The 19994-nt window shown below is 26.4% G+C and overlaps 1 protein-coding gene across 2 annotated transcripts; it reads right to left on the minus strand.

The window, feature by feature from the left end:
* Nucleotides 1-12661: 12661 nt before the first annotated feature.
* On the minus strand, nucleotides 12662-18806 carry LOC145837830 (glutathione hydrolase 1 proenzyme-like). 2 transcript variants are annotated; one of them, XM_082945283.1, is made up of 8 exons: nucleotides 18546-18806; nucleotides 17989-18067; nucleotides 17312-17407; nucleotides 16379-16526; nucleotides 15315-16189; nucleotides 14317-14458; nucleotides 13857-13998; nucleotides 12662-13717 (listed from the first exon to the last, which is right to left on the minus strand). In XM_082945283.1, exons 1-8 carry the CDS (start codon nucleotides 18777-18779, stop codon nucleotides 13601-13603), a joined length of 1833 nt encoding a protein of 610 aa, XP_082801409.1. In that variant the 5' UTR covers nucleotides 18780-18806; the 3' UTR covers nucleotides 12662-13600. The 2 variants fall into 2 exon arrangements, with proteins under 2 accessions (XP_082801409.1, XP_082801408.1); XM_082945282.1 differs by having other exon boundaries at nucleotides 17312-17431.
* Nucleotides 18807-19994: the final 1188 nt, after the last annotated feature.

The raw sequence follows: 19994 nt of genomic DNA on the forward strand, positions 1-19994 counted from the left end.
TTAATAATTTAACTTGAACAGTAAAAACAATTTTACATTTAAATAATTAAATAAACTATTGTAATAATTTTTCTTTCAAGAATTTTAAAGAAGTGATTTTAACAATAACTGAACTTAACTTTTATAAAATATGAAGATAAATACTGTAAAGTTCATGCTTTTAATAAGAAAAAAGATAAAATACTATAATAGTTTTAACAACAATGATATTGACAACAACAAATATTATTTTTATTTTCATTTCTTTTGAATACTTTTCAAAGTCTAAAACTGTAATAACAGAAAGCAAGCAAAATTTTCAAACATAAAAAGAAGAATTTTTTCTTTAATTTTCTCAAAAAAATAAATAAAATAACTTAATTTTGCTTTGAACAAATATCTTAGCTTACTGTTTAAATACTTTATTTTCTGCTAAAGTAAAAACATCTATAACTACTTGTTTACATTTGTATACTAAAAAAGAAAAAAAAATTGTAAGCATAACAAAAAAAAAGTTTTTAAGTGTTCTGAACTTAATTCAAAATAGTAATCTTAAAGAATAATCTTTAGACATAACCAGATAGAAAATGCTAAAAACTAGACTAAACCAATGTTAATGTAACCAAAAAAATCAACTTTCGAACAAAAAAAAAAAAAGTATAAAAAATAAATGAAATTTTGGATATTAAATGACAAATACTATTAACACCTTAAACAAAGTAAATAAACGAGTAGGTATGATCACCAATGACCTTGAGAATCACTATTTAAAAGATAACTTTTAATTTCATCCTGGAAATTTCCAAAATGACTTATATTTTATAGATATAATGGTAGCTTAATCCATAACTTACTTCCTTGGTAGGATAGCGATTTATGACCTATTGTGCTGTTGAATCTAGGTAGGAAAAAATTTGTTTCTGAAGACCTCGTATGATAACAATGGACATTTTTTACACTTTTATAGTAATTTTTAAAGTTATCTAGTAACAAGTTATTGTTAAACTTAAACATAAACAGACCTTTGTCATATAGATACAGACTTTAAAAATCTAATATATTTTTTTCTGATTTCTATGATTACACTATCATCATATTACTTATAATGTATGCATCTAAGTGCTCTGTTTATGAGAACATTGATATCATTTATAAATTTTTTATTTGCCCTTCCCCAGCACAACAAACCATATCTAACATTTCTGATAAATAAAGAATTAAAGATTAAATATAACGCTTTTTCATTTAGAAATGTCTTGTTTTATATAATACACCCAATGTTTTTTGTAATTTTGTTTTTATAGCTTCTATATGTTCTGTCCATTTTAAATTTCTGTCTAAAATTGTTTCCAAATTTTTATAGTTATCTGTGTTTGTTATAACTGTTTTACCTATTTTAACATTAAGTTCTATATTTTTCCAAAAACTATTTTTTGATTGGTGTAGAATCATGCTTCTTGTTTAATTAAGGTTTAGTTTAAGTTTGTTTCCCATTAGCCAATCTGATACCTTATTTAGTTCTATGTTAAAAGTTTTACTGTCATTTAGGTATGTCTTTTTTGAATGTTTTGTATAACATTGTATCATCTGCAAAGTTTAGGACTTTAAGACTAGTACTATTTTGTAAGTCATTTATGTGTATAAGGAATAACAACGGTCCTAATACTGAGCCTTGTGGTACCCTAAATTCACATTTTTTACAGGTTGACTCATATCCTCCAAAGCTAACAAACTGTTTCCTTCCATCTAGATATGAAATGATTAGTAGATGCATATTTCCTCTCACACCATAACATTCTAATTTCCTTAGTAAGATATTTCTATCTACACTATCAAATGCTTTATTTTATTATTATATTTATTTTATATATCATATTTATTTTATATTTATATTTTTCTTAGTAGTTATTTTTCTTGGTAGTTATTTTACAAATTTGCCGAAGCTTTTAAGACTGATAACATTTTTTATTGTGTTATACATGTGTTTGTATTTTGTTGTCTTTTTTATATTTTTTAGGTTTTGTTATAAAAACTTATATAACAAACATCTTTTAATTTAAAAAATATTTCAAACAGCTGTAATAATAACAACTTAAGTGATGTCGTTCAAAAAGTTAACATCTTAACAAAAGTTTTTAAACTTTAAATTCCGTTATCTTTAAATTCCGTTAAAGTAGCTCGAACTCTCAGTAAGCAGTTAATCTGTCCATTACTCAAGTACACTTAATATTAAATCAATTACTTTACATTCAATCAAGTAAAACAGTTTATTGAACGACAAAAAATATGCTCAAAACATTTGGTTCTAGGGCCTGGTGCACAAAAAACCTTTCGGTTATCGAGTCGCACACCACGGATACATTTTAACGTCTTGCCCCGGACAAAATGATCTCATCTTATTAGCCAAGTACTTCCAAGAATGCTGATGATGTTGCCAAGATGGTAAGTACAGAATTTAAAAAATAGACTTTTAATTGATTTAATTTTCATTTACATCCAAATGTTATTTAAGTTTTAACCATAATCTACTTACTTTTTGTGTCCTTGAACGTATCTTAAAGGCTAAAAAGTATAAATGAACATTTTTTATCTTTTTTATATTGTTAAAAAAAAAAAAACTAACAGCAACTTGATAGCTGCTCAAAGGCTCTAACAGTTATTCATAGCCATCTCATCGCACTACAAATAAATTATAAAAGAGATTGCGTTAGATTAGCACAGGAGTATAACGCAAAATACTTTGAACCTCTGCTGAACTTAAGAAGCTGCATCTTACGTTCAGGGCAAAGCTAAAAACGCAAGTTAGTCATGTATAGCAGATATATATTTGTACTAGTTTAGTAAGTTATTTGTCAAACTTGTTAAAACAGCTGATCGTAAGTATAGTTATGACTATAAAAACATGTAAGGTTTGTAGTTTTTGGTAAAAGCTTACCCTTTTCAAGTGCATTAACATTTAAAAGTATATAAGTTAAAATTAAACTAGTTTGCGAAAGAAAGTTTTAGATTTTTTATTTAAACTGTTCTTATTTGTGTTGACTATACAGAATTGCTAAATTTAAGAGAGTAAAGAGCTTATTTGAATTATAATGACAAAGGTGCGAATTAAGCATTCTATTTATTACCTGGTTTCAGTGGTAAAACAATTTCGACTTTTTCAAATATTAACAAAAAAGTAATTTGCACTAAACAATTTTGTTTCTGTAATAAAAATAAAATATGTTCATGTTCGAAAATTCAAACACAACTAAGTTTTTGCATACTCAAAACTTTTAAATGTGTAATGTATAATTCAGTAATATTTTATAATAAATAAATAGAATGCTTAATTCGCACCTTTATTATTATTTCTTTACTCTTTAAATTGAGAAACTTTGTATAGTCAATACAAATAATTATATATAAACTGTTGTTAAATAATTTATAATTAAAAAGTTACTTTGCTTAGTTTAACAGTAAGAAATAATACAAATAAATGTTTGAAACAAAACTAATTATCAAAAACTCAATAGCGCAAGGTTGCAAAGTACACTCGAAGCCTTAGAGGGTTATGGCTTGGAGTCAAGTGACTGTGAATTTTTTCAAAGACTTATAAGTATTGTAAACGACTTGCTATAGGTAAGATTTGTTTTTTTTTATTTGCTGTATGTTTTTGTCAAGTTTGTTTTGGATTACTTTAATATTTTAGTGTGGTAAACTATTGCTTGCAAACGAATATACTTTTATGTAAATAAATAAAACTAGTACATATAGTAATATGACCTGTCTAATATTTGTTCTAATATTTTCATTGATTTGCATGTATAAATTCTAGTTTAAATTTGTGTAGTATTTTATAAAATTGTTATGAGCTTGTGCTTACTAAAATATTTTAAAACTCTGAAAATTAAATTTTATGTAGGCAAATAATTTAACCCTTTTCCACCAAAGTAGTATGTCTAGTTAATATTCTATACATAATTTGGTTAACAGTTCTTACTTTACTCGCTAAAACATAGTTTTAAATAAACCAACATAACATTTTTAAAATTTTCTCTGTTTAAGTGATAATGTTGAGGACAAGACGTTAAAAAGTTTCCAAGAGGTGTGCGACTCGATAACCGAAAAGTTTTTCGTGCACCAGTTCCTAAGACCAAATATTTTGAGCATCTGTTTTTGTTGTTCAATAAACTATAAACTATGTTAGTTATTTGCAATCTTATTTGTATGCAATTTAAACTAGAAATCTATTTTAACATAAAGATATTAATTACTTAAAGAAAATTTGAAGAAAATGAAATCTTATGTCTGATTATCTTTTTATCGTAAGTTATACAATTATTAAATTATTTCTTGAACTAATGTTTTCAAACTAGCTAGTATGGATAACACTAACGTAAGTTAGTTTCTTACAAAAAAGTTTTATATTATAAATTTGTTTACGAAGCAGTTAATTGTATATAACCTAAAACTAATTTTTATTAATTTACAAACATCTTTAAAGTTTAAACCGTTGCTATTACTTAAAAAGTTAACATCATGAGGTAATTAAGTTTTGTATGTAACTGCAATAAACTTTTATACTTATTTCACAGTAACTAAAAAATAAAAAACACTTTAACAATCGAAAAATTTGATTAGTTTTCGAAAACAGATAAATGGTTTTAATAAGCTGAGTTTTTTGGTTCCTTAGCGTTTAAATTAAACTAAAAGCTAAATTTTTTCTATAAAATAAAAAACCTTTCTCCTTCTGACAAATTTAGTGACTTTAAAACACAAAACAAGTTGTAAGTGTTAACATACAGTTGTTTTTAGTAATTAAAAACCAAAACAAGAATATTTTATTTAAATTATAAAGGCTTTGCAACTTATAAGAACAATATTTAGCGAAGAAAAGTATTTTGAAAATTTAACTCTTGTTTGCAAGGGTATTGATTTTTTTTATTGTAAACAAAACAATAGAAACTACATGCTAAATCTCTATTATCATCTTTAAACTAAAACTAGTCGTGTAAAAAGTTACATTTCAAGATTAATTTTATCAGTTCAAAATGTTCATACTTTTGGTAACAAAGTACCAAAATTGTGAACTTAAAAAGTACTATTAAAAAGAAATTACTTAATTTTTTAAATTACCAATTAATAGTACAAAATTTATGTCTTTAACAAACCAAAACAACTTTATTAGTTAATAAACCTGGGCTGAGCAGTAGGAGACCTCTAGGACATTTATGGAAATATGTGCTACTAAACTGCAGCCCAATAATTAGCTCCTTAATACGAATTGAGGAGCACCAACTCCTAACTTATGTTGAGGATATAAAGTATGAACTAATACCATTTAATGATATGAGCCCAATTAATACATCGTTGGACAATTTTTCACGACCATACTCCCATCAACAAAACTAAATTCTTACTTACATTCTGGTCAAACAAATTATAGAAAATCAAATCACGTTTGCGAAAGAAACTGAACCAAAGTACCGATTGCTTTAAAGAAACGAATAAGATTATTGGCAATTTTAATTATTTCAATCAAGAATATTTGCCTGAAATTCAAAACTTTAGTTGCTGCTATAATTAAATAAGTTTTAGTTTTTGCTACCATTATTAATAAGTGTAAATCATTGTGATTTTAGTAAATAATTTGCAAGCAGTCTCTCTCACTTATTAACATTTTTCCTATCAAACTAAGTTATATTAGTTTGATACCCGCAGTTCAATAGTGTGGCTTATCACCCCTTTACCCTGTTTAAATAATATCGTCAGTGTAATTCAATAGCGTGGCTTTAGCTCCCCTATTCCCTAAATAACTTACATCATGGCCAGTAATACCACTAGTAATGAGAGTTAGCTTAACTTTACAAGACGAGTCAGTAAGCGACAGCGAGACCAAGGCTCCCCGGCCTATTGACCCGCAATACTCTGCACTCCATGACAGGTCTTGTCCCACTGGACAAATATCGTCCTCGAGTGTACGACACAAGAATGAAAAAAAAATCCTACATTCTCTTAATTTGAGCTAAATAAGTCTAAAAAAGCAGCAGGAAATCAATTAGCTTTAAAACTTAGTGCCGAAGTATCAGTTAAAAACATGTCATTCAACTACGAACTAGCAGGAGATTTTAAAATAAAAGCACTTGAAAATACAACTTTAAGATATATTGAACGCTGCCTTACAATACTTTGTGATTCTCACAACTTTTTTCAGTTGAGTAGTAACAACGTGAAAAAAGTACTTTCAAGCTCCAAGCTTAATATTGATTCAGAAGTTGAAGTTTTTAAGGCAACTGACGGCTGCAAATGAACTTTTATTGAAAGTTAGTTTTGCATTGACTCGTGATAATGAATTGGTTGAAACTCTAGACCAGCAGTTCTCAATACTTGTTTTAATTTTTTACCCCTTTTTGGAATGTTATTACCAAATTAACCCCCCTCCCCCCCAATATACAAAACAGTTTTTAATTTTGAGAAAAAAACAGGATATTTTGTACTTTGAGCTTGTTTAATATAAAAAATCGTAAAATTTAAAAACTTTGTTCAACATAAAAAAGAAAACATTAAAATACAAACTTATAAATAAAAAATACAATTAATAAACTTATTTTTTATAACTAGCAATAAAAAAAAATTACTCTTTAAACAAGGAAATTTACCCCAAGCTAATAAATCGCTGCTCTAGACAAACCTCGCACTTTACGAAGTTCTTGCGCGTTCCTTAGAATTAAAAACACCCGAAATTTGATCTAAGAAATTTCACAGAAAATGACAAAATTTATCAAAACAAATCAATGATAAACTTCAAAGTGAAGCGTTGCTGTCAGAAAAAATTAAATGTTCTTTTGGCAGGCAGATGTGAGCTAGTAAAAGATATATTTTACGGTTTATTAGCCCATTAAAACTTATGATGGTAAAAATTTTAAAAGTTTCGAAATTATTTCTGATTGTTTTTAATATAATGATGGTTTAAGTGTAGTCTGTGTAAAAAAAATTAAGCATATCTTGACATTATTTTTATATTGAAAAAGAAAAACACTATCAACTGACAAGTATTCATTTGTTACCAAACAGTTTGGAAATGTAGGTTTTATCCCTTATAAAATTGCATAGTGTAGCGTATGTTCGTCCGTTGATAACATATATTTATTAGGAGGCATAAATGGGGATTTCACTGACATCACTAGATTGTGTGCTTTATTCAACACAAAAACCAAAAATATAAGTGAAATAAAAGAAATGGAAGTAGCAAGGGATGGCTCAGCTGCCTCACAGCTTTTCTAGGAAGAGTCGTAGCTTCAAGGGGCAAGAATGTTGATGAAGACGGTTTCTTTGTAACAACAAATTCTGTTGAGGAGTACGACCATGTAGCCGACGAAAGGTCACTAATGCCTAGCATTATTGCAGTGTGGATATTAAACACAGCTTGATAGCTTTGAAGTTGTTTGCTGTTGGGGGCACAACAAACACTTAAGAGGTTTTCGATAGACTTTCCAAAAAAAAATCCGAAGTTAGACTACCCACACTATCGATAATAGAAGAGGAATCGCTTTTGAACACATCAGTAGCTGTTTTGGTAACAAATACAATTATAACTTTCAGCAATAATTCAACAAAAGTATCATGTTATGGTGCTGGAAAGCAAAAGTTTGGAATCACTTAGACTTATAAAAAATCTACAGCACTATAATGTTTTGAAAATTCCAAAGTTTTAATGGAGAAGTTTAGAACTTACAAGTTACCAATTTATTTAGTATAAAATCGCTTTTTTTAGTCAAATTGAATTAAATTCGTTGAATACTTCGTCAATATTTATAAAGTGTTGTTGTTAAAATTACAATGTTTTTTAAGTGAAACATGTGAAAAAATCATTGGTTAACTAAAAATTTGTACATCATTACAAAAAATAGTTGTTATGCTTTTAAATAACAAAACCATACTTTTAATTTTCATTTTAGTCATTTTGTAGACCACCAACATTTATAATTAGTTTATAGCTAGCGAACTGTTTTACGTTTAAACAGTTTTTTAAGTCGTATGTTTAAAATTTTAATTATTACTACAGATATTTAGTACAAAAAGCAATTTTTGTTTAACTTAAATAGTAGAAAAAAATTTATAGTCTACAGGCAAGTATTTTTATAATAAATTCAAAAAAAAATTCACAGCCCGCTGGTGTTACGTAACTTATTAAAGCAAAAATGCTTCTGTTTTATTGTTTAATTCTTAAAAATGCTGATGAAATAAGCAACTTTTAACATTAAAAATGAAGTTTGAGTGACTTTATAATTGAAGCATATATACTTTTAAATTTTCATTTTGTGTTTGATGTAAGTTTTTTTAAGAAAATAATCCATTGATGGTCGGATGAGTTAAAATATATATGCTAATTAGGTAACTCAGTATTACCATTTATTATCAAACTAAATATGACCGTTTGAAAAGAATGGTATTATATCAATTAATATTGAAACACCTTTGTGTACAGTTAAGGATCGGGTTAGTTAAGTCAATTATGCACAAAGACACTTTTTCATGAAAGAACCTTTTTGCACGAGGGGTCACTTTTGCACGAATAATCATTTAGATCATTTTTGCACAAGAGTAAAAAAAACTAATAAAATAAAGATAGTCCTTACGTAGCTTATCTTAGAAATACTAGTTACAAGTACAAGTGCTGTGTTTTTTGTTTTAACTTATTTTATTTTAAGTTAACAACTCTTTTAAAATAAATGTTTTAGTTGTTAAGGCAGGGTATTTTTCTTTATTTTCCATTGTTAAGCAATGCTTATCTGTTTATCTTTTATGTCTCTTTTATAAACTGTAAAATATAAAAAAATTTGATTTGCGTTTTAGTATAGTTCGGAAAAGTTCAAGTCGTAATTTTTGTTCATATAATCTAATTTTCTTATATAGTTTGATAACTCTAAGCTGCATTTATTTATAGTCGAGCCTAAATAAGTTTTGGTCGTTTTTATTTCATTGTAGCTTTGTAAATAAGGTTGTTTGCTAAGCAGTTGTAATTTATGGGTATTGTTCGTTTCTAAAGCTGCAGGCTATTTTTAGTTTTTATTAAAGTTTTTGATTGTTTAATATTTTGTTACAAGGATGGTTATGTCGAAGTGTTGGTTATTGCATCCTCGCTTATCCGGCCCTCGCTAATCCAGCCGGTTTAAGTTTAACACAGATTTAGTTATAGCTTTTTTGAACGACAAAAAAGACTCTCAAAATATTTGGTTCTATTACCTTGTGCACGAAGCACCTTTCATTTATTGAGTCGCACATCACGGAAACTTTTAACGTCTTGTCTTAACTAAATTAGATAATATTAATGTTTTTACTTTAAAACTTAAAATCCATTATGAAAATAGTCTACTAACTACGTTAAAATGTCTTCTTCAGTTTCAATAACTAAATGTGAAACCATTAGCAATTTGCAATACAGGACTAAGTTTTAATTTTATCCAAGCAGATTGATGTTACCTCATCATTCTTATACATTTTAAAACTAGAATTCATAGTTTTCGCTCCTTAGTCAATAAACATATGTATTAATACCAATTTACAAGTTTTCATGATCTTTCTCAGCCTTGTTTATGATGTAACTTGTTTTTCCTCGAAATTGATTACAAATTTTAGTTAAAGATTTTTATCGTATTTTTTATGTCTGTTTTAGTTATTTGGTTCGTGGAAAAAAAGTTTAAAAAAATTAAAGAAAATATAGAGTGAGTTTTGTTATATGCATTGCATAATATAAAAGAGATAGATTATTAAAAATATAGTTTGTTCTTATCCGGTCATAGTTCCAAAATGCTTACCCAACATGGCCGGATTAGCAAGGATGCACTGTGGGTTTTGTAACTTCTTTATTTTAGCCACAATTAGTGAAAAACGTTGATTAAAGTTTGTATTCCTTTTTGTTTGTTTTGTATATTTGCTGTCTGTTTTTTGGTACTTTAAATAAAATTCGTCGTTAGCCAATTTGAAGTTGTCTAGTAGTTTTGTTTTATGCGGTTAAAGGATTCTTTGTTACTCAATTTTTTTCTCTTTTATTAAATATTATACGTAGTTGTAATAAGATGTGTATTTTTTTCGTTTATTAGTTAAAAGATTAGTTACTTACACACAAAAGTTATGAATTTGTTTTTAATTTAATGCATGTTTTATAACTAAGGTTTAGTTCTATGTCTAGAAAATCGGTTTTTATTACTCTTGCAGCTACCGTTATTTTGAAACCCCAGTTACTTAAACTTTTCCATTCGATATTGTTACAAAGATTTTTGAATATCTTTGTAAAACTGCGAGGCCGTCATCTCTACACGAAGGACCAAAATAGCGCTGAACTTTTCATATGGAGTGAAACTTTTTTCAAAATCAATAGTTGTAAATATTTTCAAAGTTATTAAATTTTTCAAAGTAAGTAAAAAATTTCCTATAAGAACAAAGATTATCAGGCTTTAGGTAGAAGCTTTCTGAAAAATTTTTGCTTTAATTCTTTTTGTTGTAATAAAAAATAGGCTAACTTTAAGCTTAAAATAATAACATTTTGTATATATTTAGCAACTGTAAAAAGAACTTTTTATTCTGAAATTAATCATCGAAACTTCAAAAAATTCCTATAGAGTTTTTCTGAAGAATACTTTAGCTAGAAATGTCTAAAAAATTAAATATTTTCCGGATTATCTGGAAATATTTCTATAATTTAAATCTAACAAAACTGTAGGTTTAAATATATAAACGTATATATTCCCAGATTGTCAAAAAATTACCTTAATTTTTCATGGTTTACTTGATAAACGACAAAAATTGAATAAAATGTTTTAGCTAAAAAAACTAAGAATTAATTTAACAATTATATAAGTTTTTTAATCAAAACTTTAAAATACGAAGAAATATTATACTTTAAAGTAAAATAATTTTATAAATATCTAAATTTGATCTATATAAAACCCTTTAAATCGCCTTACTAAACCCGCATAACTACTGTTGTAATTGAATTTAAAAATTTAGTTTGAAGTTCTGAATGCGCTAGAATCTAAGCTTTCTGGCTACTAATTTTCAGAGAATTCTTTCTAATTTATCAAGTTGCTGGTTCACTGTACTCTACATTCTACAAATACCAAAATTCTCGGTCTTAATCAACTTTGAAACTACATCAAACTATTTTTTATTTGTCTATTTATTCTTACCACTTTTCTGTTTTCGTTTTGCTTCCAATAAAAAAAATATGTTTTTGAAGGCTTAAAGTATTTTACTTTGTTTCATAAAGGATATTTTAAAAAAAAAAATTTTAATATATTTCTGATTTAACTCTTCAGTTGTTTGCTAAGTAGTAAAAATACAGTCCACAAGAACTAGTAAACAAAATTATTAATTTACACCTTAAAAGTTTAAACAAAACAAAGCCAGCAGGACCGAGAAAATGTACGATTACATTATATTACCTTTTGTCAATAAGAACTAAGATTTATAGAGAAAAATATCAACTAATTAAGAAGTAAATCTTATCACTCAGCAAAACCGATAGTTGTTTTCATATCTAAACCATTGATTAGACCTGGGGGCAAGTTTACGATATCAGATTACAAAAAAAGTATGGTAGGATTTGAAACTTTATTTCCATTGCTTAGTAAACAACTGAAGATTTAAGCACGAAATATATTTTGTTATTTGAGTTATGTATATCTTTGAAACAAATTATTGAATTATCAAAAAAGTGTTTAATCTTAGCAAGAATATTAACAAAACATTCAGTTACGTTTATTGGTACGACTTAAATACCTGAAGATCTGCTATAAGGTAGTGAAACTTTAGTCGTACTTATTAACGTTTGGTGACTGAACTTTTTGATAATATAAATATGGTAAAAGTTATTGCACAAAACACCATACAAACTGAACGCACATATGGAAAATGTTATACACACTATACAACACCCAGGTTACTTAGAAGAACAGTGACTTTCTGCAATCATAAAAAATAATAAATTGAAAACAGTGTCTTTTGAGAATTTAAAAAGTTTATATAGTTCTTGCCACTTCTTATTTTACTAAATAAAGAAAGCACCGAGCTTGCAATAGCTACAGTATAATAAATTTATCGTGCAAAATCATTGGTCTCCAAAAGTAGGCCATATCAGTACTCTAAATTCTGTGTCAACTTTTTCAGATTTTTAAACGTAATAAATTATTGCAAGTAAGGGCATAAATAAATAACATAAATTTAGTTTAAGGTATTAGTAACCATACAAATCCATTACAAGTTTTGAAAACTGTTTGCCCTTGATGTTATATTGCATGCTCTTAATGATTTAATTGTTGCAAAGAAATATTTTTAAAAATTTATTTACACTTAACATATTTGTTCTACACTTATTCATCTAATCCAAAGCTATAATTTTGAGTAGCTTGTGAGCAAATATTTCATAGAATGATAACACCTGACTTTCTTTTCTCACCTTAATTAGCTGTTGCTCATTACAATATCCTTAAATATTCAATCATTTGCTTTAAAAATTACAATTTAAATTACTTTCAATGTCAACTTCATATTAAAAAAAATAAAATGATACGGTGATTTCTATTTAGTATATATTTAAACCTATCAAAAAATCTCAAATTAACCATTCCTCGTAAAGTAGTTCAATAAATGACGTTTATTTTTTTAGTAAATTGACCAAACAAAATATAAGGCTCACAAAAAAAATTAAGAAAGGTAACAGCAAAGAGATAAAAAAGAATGTTATTCTAAAGTTTTAATTACTAACACAATTGCCATATAATAGGTTCATGATTTCAGATTGTTAAAAATTTCATTAACACTTTTATTTGAGGATCACTTGTCAACAATTAAATGGTTTTTATATCAATATATTGCTATTTAATCTTAAGTTTTACAGAATTTATGTATTATTAACGTTTTGTTAGTTGTGATTACTCAAAAAAAAACAATTGATCAATAAAAAAAAATGTTTGAAGTCACGATCAGATTTAAAATAAACAAAATGCATATACTTTGAATAATGGTTGTGAGTACGTTAATTGAAAGCTACATATTAAAAAAGAGGTCAAAGAGGTGTAAACACAATTGCAACGTTACTGCTACTTTGCAAAACTATAAAAAAATCTCAAAAGTAATTATTTATACAGTCAAAAATTAACTACCTTACAATATTAAGTACTATTGAGTTATAAACCTCATATCTCACATTCAAATATTTGAAATATATAAAGAGGCAAAATAAAAACAAATTAAGGGCGTAAGAGGTCCACCTAAATTTTTACGAATTGACCTTATTTTGCAAAGTTTTATTTTAGCTATCAGATACTTTTCAACTACTTAAAAACAAATTTAAAAATATACGACCAAAGTCAGTGAGTTTAATAGGATCTTTATAGAAGCCACAAACCAAAAAAAAAGACTTTGACGGTTTCACTAAAAACCTATCTACTCGTTCATTGTTTATCCGATTTTCTTTAAATTTTGAAGTATTTCTATTGCTTATATTCAAACCGTTTCAATGCAATACTTTTTTAGTTTGAAAAACCCTCTATGCCCTTAAACTAGAAATTTCAACTTGCAACAATAAAAAAACTATAAAAGTTAGCTACCTGTGCAAAATAAAATGACAATTTAAATAATTTTAATATCCATCAGCCATTGCATTTGGACTTCCTCTAATATCAGAATACGCATGAATGTGATTTCCATGATTTTTGACTGCATTCGTTCGAGACGGTGAAACTGTCATTTCTTTTAACTGCATTTATTTTATTTAGTTTCATACATAAAAATCAATTCAATTTGATAAAATAAACTATTGTCAAAAATCAAGATTTTATGATTTTAAGTTAAAATTACTACTAAACATGTTATGAAATAAACACTGTCATCCAAACCTCATGTCCAAAGTTGTGTAAAGATTGCAAGATGTTTTCATCAAAACCTTCTTCATGATACAAGTAATTAGGACGGAGTTGATGGTGAAACAGAGGAGACTTAATTGCTTTGTCGGGATCATCGTATCCAAGATATAGCAACCTTTTAAAAATATAAAATCATAAATAACTTCAAAGTTTAAAGTTTCAAATGCCTGAAGTTGCTACAGAAAATGAAAACAAAATTTCAGCTACTTTTTAAACAAGCTAGGTTAAAGTCAAGTGTAGTTATATAAATAAAGTACATACAAATTAGTTAACTGTAAGTACTTTAAGAATAACTTGAATATATTCTTAAAAATATAGGGAAACTAGTCTTATTCTTTTCAAAGTTTTTGCTTTAAAAATAGAAGTCTTATATAAATTTTAAGTTATAAACTCCATTCAAAAGTTTACACTAGAAAAAAGTATTTTGACAAACCGTACTAAAGCAGAGGCAGTCGCTGTAAGTGAATGCTTTCCACCAGACGAACCTATCATATAATAAGATGTATTTCTACTAGCCACTATAGCTGGTGCCATGTATGTAATAGGCCTTTTACCGCTTTCCACTTGATTAAAACCTAAAATATTTAAGTAAAAATTATATCAATATTAATTAAGGGTATTGAAAGAGGGTACACGTTGTTTCTTAACGAGTTTGTATAATTTTGTAGAGGTTTGTTTCGGTTATCACAAACTTATAAGCGCTAAGCAAATTCAAAGCAACTTTTGAGATATAAGAAATCAAATTCGACAAGTTTAATAGGTTTATATGGCAGGCGAAACCTAAAAAGTTGTTAGACTACTTTTAAAGTCTATGTTCTTTATTAACTTTTAAGTTTTTAATTTTTATTTACAGTATCAACATAACTAATTTTTGCAATTAAAATCATTTTTGTACTGTCATATTTTTTCAACTTCAAAAAATATGAAAATGATATTTTTTTTATCTAACATTTTAATCTTTGTTTTTAAATAAAGTCAATTTTTTAATCTTTTCAAACTATTTAAAGAAGATTTCATGAACATTCAAAGATTTTTGCTCAAAAATGAACAAGTAGAGATATATCAAATGAGTTTTTAGTTTTTTTATAAAAAGTGGTATACGTTTTAATAAAAACTTTTTAAAATATTGACTACATTTAACAAGTTAATTATAATTATTTATTCAAAAACAAAAACTTATAGAATATGTAATAACATTTCATATGACAATCAATGTTAAGTTTGTAAAATAATGCCCTTAATGAATTTATTTTCAGCAAGAAACATCTAAAAAACTAATGTTATCTTTGTTTACTAAAATTAAAACACCAGTTTATCAAAATATTTGTTTTAAGTAATAAATTATGTTTTATTAAAATATTGAAACTAAATCACATTAAAAATTTAAGCTAATTTTGTGTTTTTTTATTTGTAGTATACCAAATACCTTACCTAAGTTTGAAAACATTCTTAGTGCGTCATTCAAAACAATTCCAGTGTTATTACAAGCTATTAAAGATCCCAATGATGAACCAATTGATGAAGTAATAGAAACAGATTCTCCCTCTAAGCCCAATACAGATATGTGACTTCCTAAATTTTTTTCTTCTTTGCTAAATGTAAAATTGTTAACTTTATAAAATTCAGCTTCTCGAGTTCCATTTAGTTTACGTTTGAAATTGCTAAGAGATTCACTTTTAAAGTAGTTAAATATATTACTTTTTACTTTTGGTTCAAAACTGGAGTCACCTAGACCAAGACTAAAGCCAAATGCGTGTTTGAAACATTCAACAACGCTTTGCCAAAAAACTTCAGGCTTGTTTTTGTAAAAAGTGCTATTTAGAGAAAATTGGTCAAAAATAGTCATAATAGCAGCTAGTAAAGGCCCTCCAGAAGGTGTTGAAGGTACCAATAATTGTTTGTTGACTGAGGACAGGTAAACTTCAAACGGAGGGTTTTCTTTAACTTCGTAGTTTTTTAAATCTTGCATAGATAAACTGAAGTTGAAAGAGTCTTTTAGATTTTTTATTACTCTAAAGTAAATATCTTCAAAGTATGTTGTACTATTACTGGATTTTAAACTGATTGTTTTTAGAGTTTTTGCTAAAAGTACATTGCGTACTACACTACCAGATTGCAAAACGCTGGCTCTGCTTCTTTCACAAAAAATATCACACAATACTTGTGAGTTAAGAATATTTTTTTCATTATTTTTCAAAGCATGAGCAAGACTCTTACTGATAGTAAAGCCATTTTCAGCTAGATCAATACTTGGTTGAATAAGACGACTCCAAGATACACCACCTCCATATTTATCATAAATGTAACTGAAAAAAAATATGTTAAGCTTTTTAAAATTAAAATACAATAACACTAAGTTCTTTTTATATTATCTTTCATGATACAGTTATTATTTTTATTTATGAACAACAATATTAAAGTTAAATGTTTCAAATAAACATCTAAAAGTATACCAATATAAAATTGTTAATTTGAATAGATTAAAATTAAATTACCTTAAACCATTTAGCTGTCCAGGAACTCCAAAGAATTGTGAAAATTTATTTTTGTTTTCAAAATAATTTGTTGGAGCGACTTCTCTTGCATCTACTACTGTTTTAATTCCACTACTTGAATTGAAATACACCATATAAAATCCTCCTCCTATAATTGTTAATTGTAAAAAAACAGTACGAACAATTTATTTTAAGAAATTAATAACAAATATACTAAAATATACTAACTCAATAAATTAAATATTCCTAATTAAATGTGTAATATAATCATGCAAACTTTTATGACAAACATAATGATGTTGAAAACTTATAAGTTCTAAATATTAAATATCAGTTTTGTTTTATAACAAATGCAACAGTATAACAAAAAATCCAAACATGTTTACTTTACATTATATCATATTGATATTTAATTAATGTTAAGAATTAATAAATAGGTATCTTAAGGGCATATATGTGATATTAATTTATTGATTTTCTGTGTAAATTAAGTTAGACATAAGTTTTAATAAGACAATGAGTATTTTAATTTACTTTTAGTTAGTTTGTTGTAGTAATAATATTTTTAGATACCATGAAATGAACTAATATGAATAAAGTGATAATGATAAATTACAATATATCATTTTAGTTTTTGCATTTTTCATAACAACAAAGTACAAAACACAGAGTATTTTATATGATATAAACAAATTTACCAAAAAAGTACCAAAATCTATACCAGTCTTAGGTGTTTATATTTTAAGCATTAATAAATAATATTAGTTATTGTTTTTGTAAATTTTGCAAACTATGTTTTGAAGTATACAAGTTTGTCCAGTAATTGTAACGTTGTTTGAATTTTGACATTTACTAAAAAAAATACAGTCAAATACGAATAATTTGAAATATCAAAATCTCTTAAGTTGCAAAACAAATTAAACGTTAACAAACCTAACCCACTGCTATGTGGTTCAACAACACCTTGACATAATGTTGATGATATAGCTGCATCAACTGCTGTGCCGCCCTCTTTTAATATCTTAGTTCCTATCATTGAACAGTTGGGATGGTCTTGATAATTTATAAAACAAATTTTTGTGAAGAGAATATATTATTCAACTAATCTTGGTGCATTGCTTAAGTATAAAATATATTACAACACATTGCGAAGCAAATAAAATTATTGTAAAGAAGTTTAAACCAAATATCCTTAGTACAATTAAATTTTCTTTTTTTTCTCCTAAATATATATGTTTTATATTAAGAAATATATTATCTATTTTAAATACTTAAATATTTTTAATCAAAATATTTTAAATTCAGGCTTACATTATGACGAAATAATTACGTGAATTATTTGAAGATAAATTCTTAATATAACCAAGAACTTGGTTAGCATTAATGTAAAGTGTTTGGATTTATTTAATTTTTAGATTTAATATATTAATTTAGCAAATTAACAGTAAGCAAAAAATATAGTAAGTCTTCTAAAAGGTAACGAAGTCATTTAAAGTAGCTGATATCAAAAAAATATTTGAAAGCTAATTTTTTCAAGTATAAAGTATCTAAAATATAGGTAACTTCTAAGATTACTTTTAGCATATTTAATTCTTTTAATGAAGAAAAACCTGAAGCAACTGCTGCAGTTCTGTAGATTTCATGATGATGATTTGGACTGTCATAATTAGGAACTGGCTCATTGTGATTCTAATGTTATAAATGTATTTTATTTTTTCACAAACTTACATAACTATTAACTATTTACAAGAAAATCTTAAGATATATTATTTAATGCATAAAGTTTTTCTGTTATGACAATTTAAAATTTTGAGAAATTTTTCAAGGGAACATATCACAAACAAATTAAATATGTTCCAATTAAAAAAGACAATAATAATAATAATACACTGTAATAAATTTAGACTAAAAGTGATAAATCGAAGTTGCTAAAAATAGCCATATTCTGGTAAATTAAAATTTTTTTATTCATACCTTAATTGATTTGAAATAAAAAATAAATGCACCAGTAAATAAAACTTATAAGAATAATGACAAGTAAAATAACTTGAAAAAACATACCAAAAAAAGATAATTTGCTACAATTTGGAATTATCAGAACTAAAAATGTTGTGCACCAAAATTTTTAAGGCTTGTAGAACAAACTATCACATTACACTAAACTTACAAGTATTGGAGACATGCTGTTTATGCCAAAGCCAACTGCAATCATAAGCATGAAAAAAAGCATTATAAGACGAACTATGCAACCCGAGTTCCATGGTGAATTTTTTTTCCTGTTTAAAATACTTTTACTTGGTCTCAACAAAAGGTGGCTTGATGAATCAATCAACTCATACTCAACTTCTTCATCTTCACTATCACTTCTAAAATCAATTTCATTTAGTTCATATTCCTCCATTAACAAAATAAAAAACGTTTTACACTAAAAAAATTAGTCTATTGGCGACCTTTTTGAGTCAATTAACTAAAAATCATGAATAAATCTAAAAAATATTCTAATAAACTGTGATAGTGAGAGATATTTTCTACTCATAAGCTTAATACAAAGTAAACAAAGTTTTAACAAAACAAATTGTTTAAGTTTTAAAACAAAGTTTAGTATTATTCAATACATAAAATTGATTATAAAGAGTTTACTTCAATCATTTATTTCAAAAAGAAAATTATTTTTTTACAAAAATAGAACGAAAATTAAGTAATTATATAGTCAGTCACAATTAACCAAAAAATAATTTAACAGCAGCTAAAAAAAAAGCTTATTTGCAATCTCTAAAAATAATTCATTCAGTTTTTTGTTTGAAATTAACAGTTTGTTAAGTGATTCTTTATAGTGTGAAATTTCTTGTTTTACAAAATTTCTATCTTCATCACCACTTAAAGTTTCATAAAAAGTTTTAAGACCACTAATTATATCTTTTACAAGTGTGAACAAGGGATTTAGAACTGTTTCTTTTACTCCGTAAGTTTTAATTTCGTTGAAAAAATCTAGGATAGTATACATAGCAAAGCAATAAATGAAAACAATCAATGAAAGTCTTTTTTCTTTCATTTGCTGAACTCTAAACTTTAGAATACATTCTTTTATAACAATACACCAATTATTAACAAAACTGTCATCAATCAAAGGTAAAATAGTAGATTCGAAAATTTTTTGATGAACAATCAAAGGTTTGTGTAAGAGGTCAACATAAAACTTTATTGAGAGCATTGTTGGAATGTAATTAAAATCTTTTGACAAAGGAAAATGTCCAAGTATATTAATATCACAATCTACAACTAGAAGGTTATTATTTATTAGAGTTTCAACACAATGATAAGTTGTCATCCACTGAGTTTCAATACAATCAGGTAAAACTTGTAACATTGCAATAGTAAAACTTGCACTAATTTGTCGCTCACTTCCTTTGACTTCCTCCTCTAGCCAGCTTGTATATGGAAAAACTTGGGGACATTGAATGGTTGAAAGTAACCAATTAGTCATAGGATATTGCTTTACAACATCAAAGGTAAAAAACTGGCAGTTAGTGGGTAATCTACATACACTTAGTAATGACCTAGGTAGAGGAAATTTGTGCTGATATAGTGATCCGTTGTTAAATATATCAATAAAACA

This window comes from Thalia democratica, chromosome 6 (assembly GCF_965202585.1).
Source record: "Thalia democratica chromosome 6, ktThaDemo2.hap1.1, whole genome shotgun sequence".
Classification (NCBI taxonomy): Eukaryota; Metazoa; Chordata; class Thaliacea; order Salpida; family Salpidae; genus Thalia; species Thalia democratica.

What these genes read in the sequence shown, in the direction of transcription:
- LOC145837830 (XM_082945282.1), bottom strand. Translation starts at nt 18,779, where the DNA reads ATGGAGGAATATGAACTAAATGAAATTGATTTTAGAAGTGATAGTGAA. An exon ending in GGACAGCTAAATGGTTTAAG is followed by an intron (nt 16,190 to 16,378) that starts GTAATTTAATTT and finishes ATTTTTTTTCAG; the next exon opens with TTACATTTATGATAAATATG. An exon ending in AAGAATGTTTTCAAACTTAG is followed by an intron (nt 14,459 to 15,314) that starts GTAAGGTATTTG and finishes TAAATATTTTAG; the next exon opens with GTTTTAATCAAGTGGAAAGC.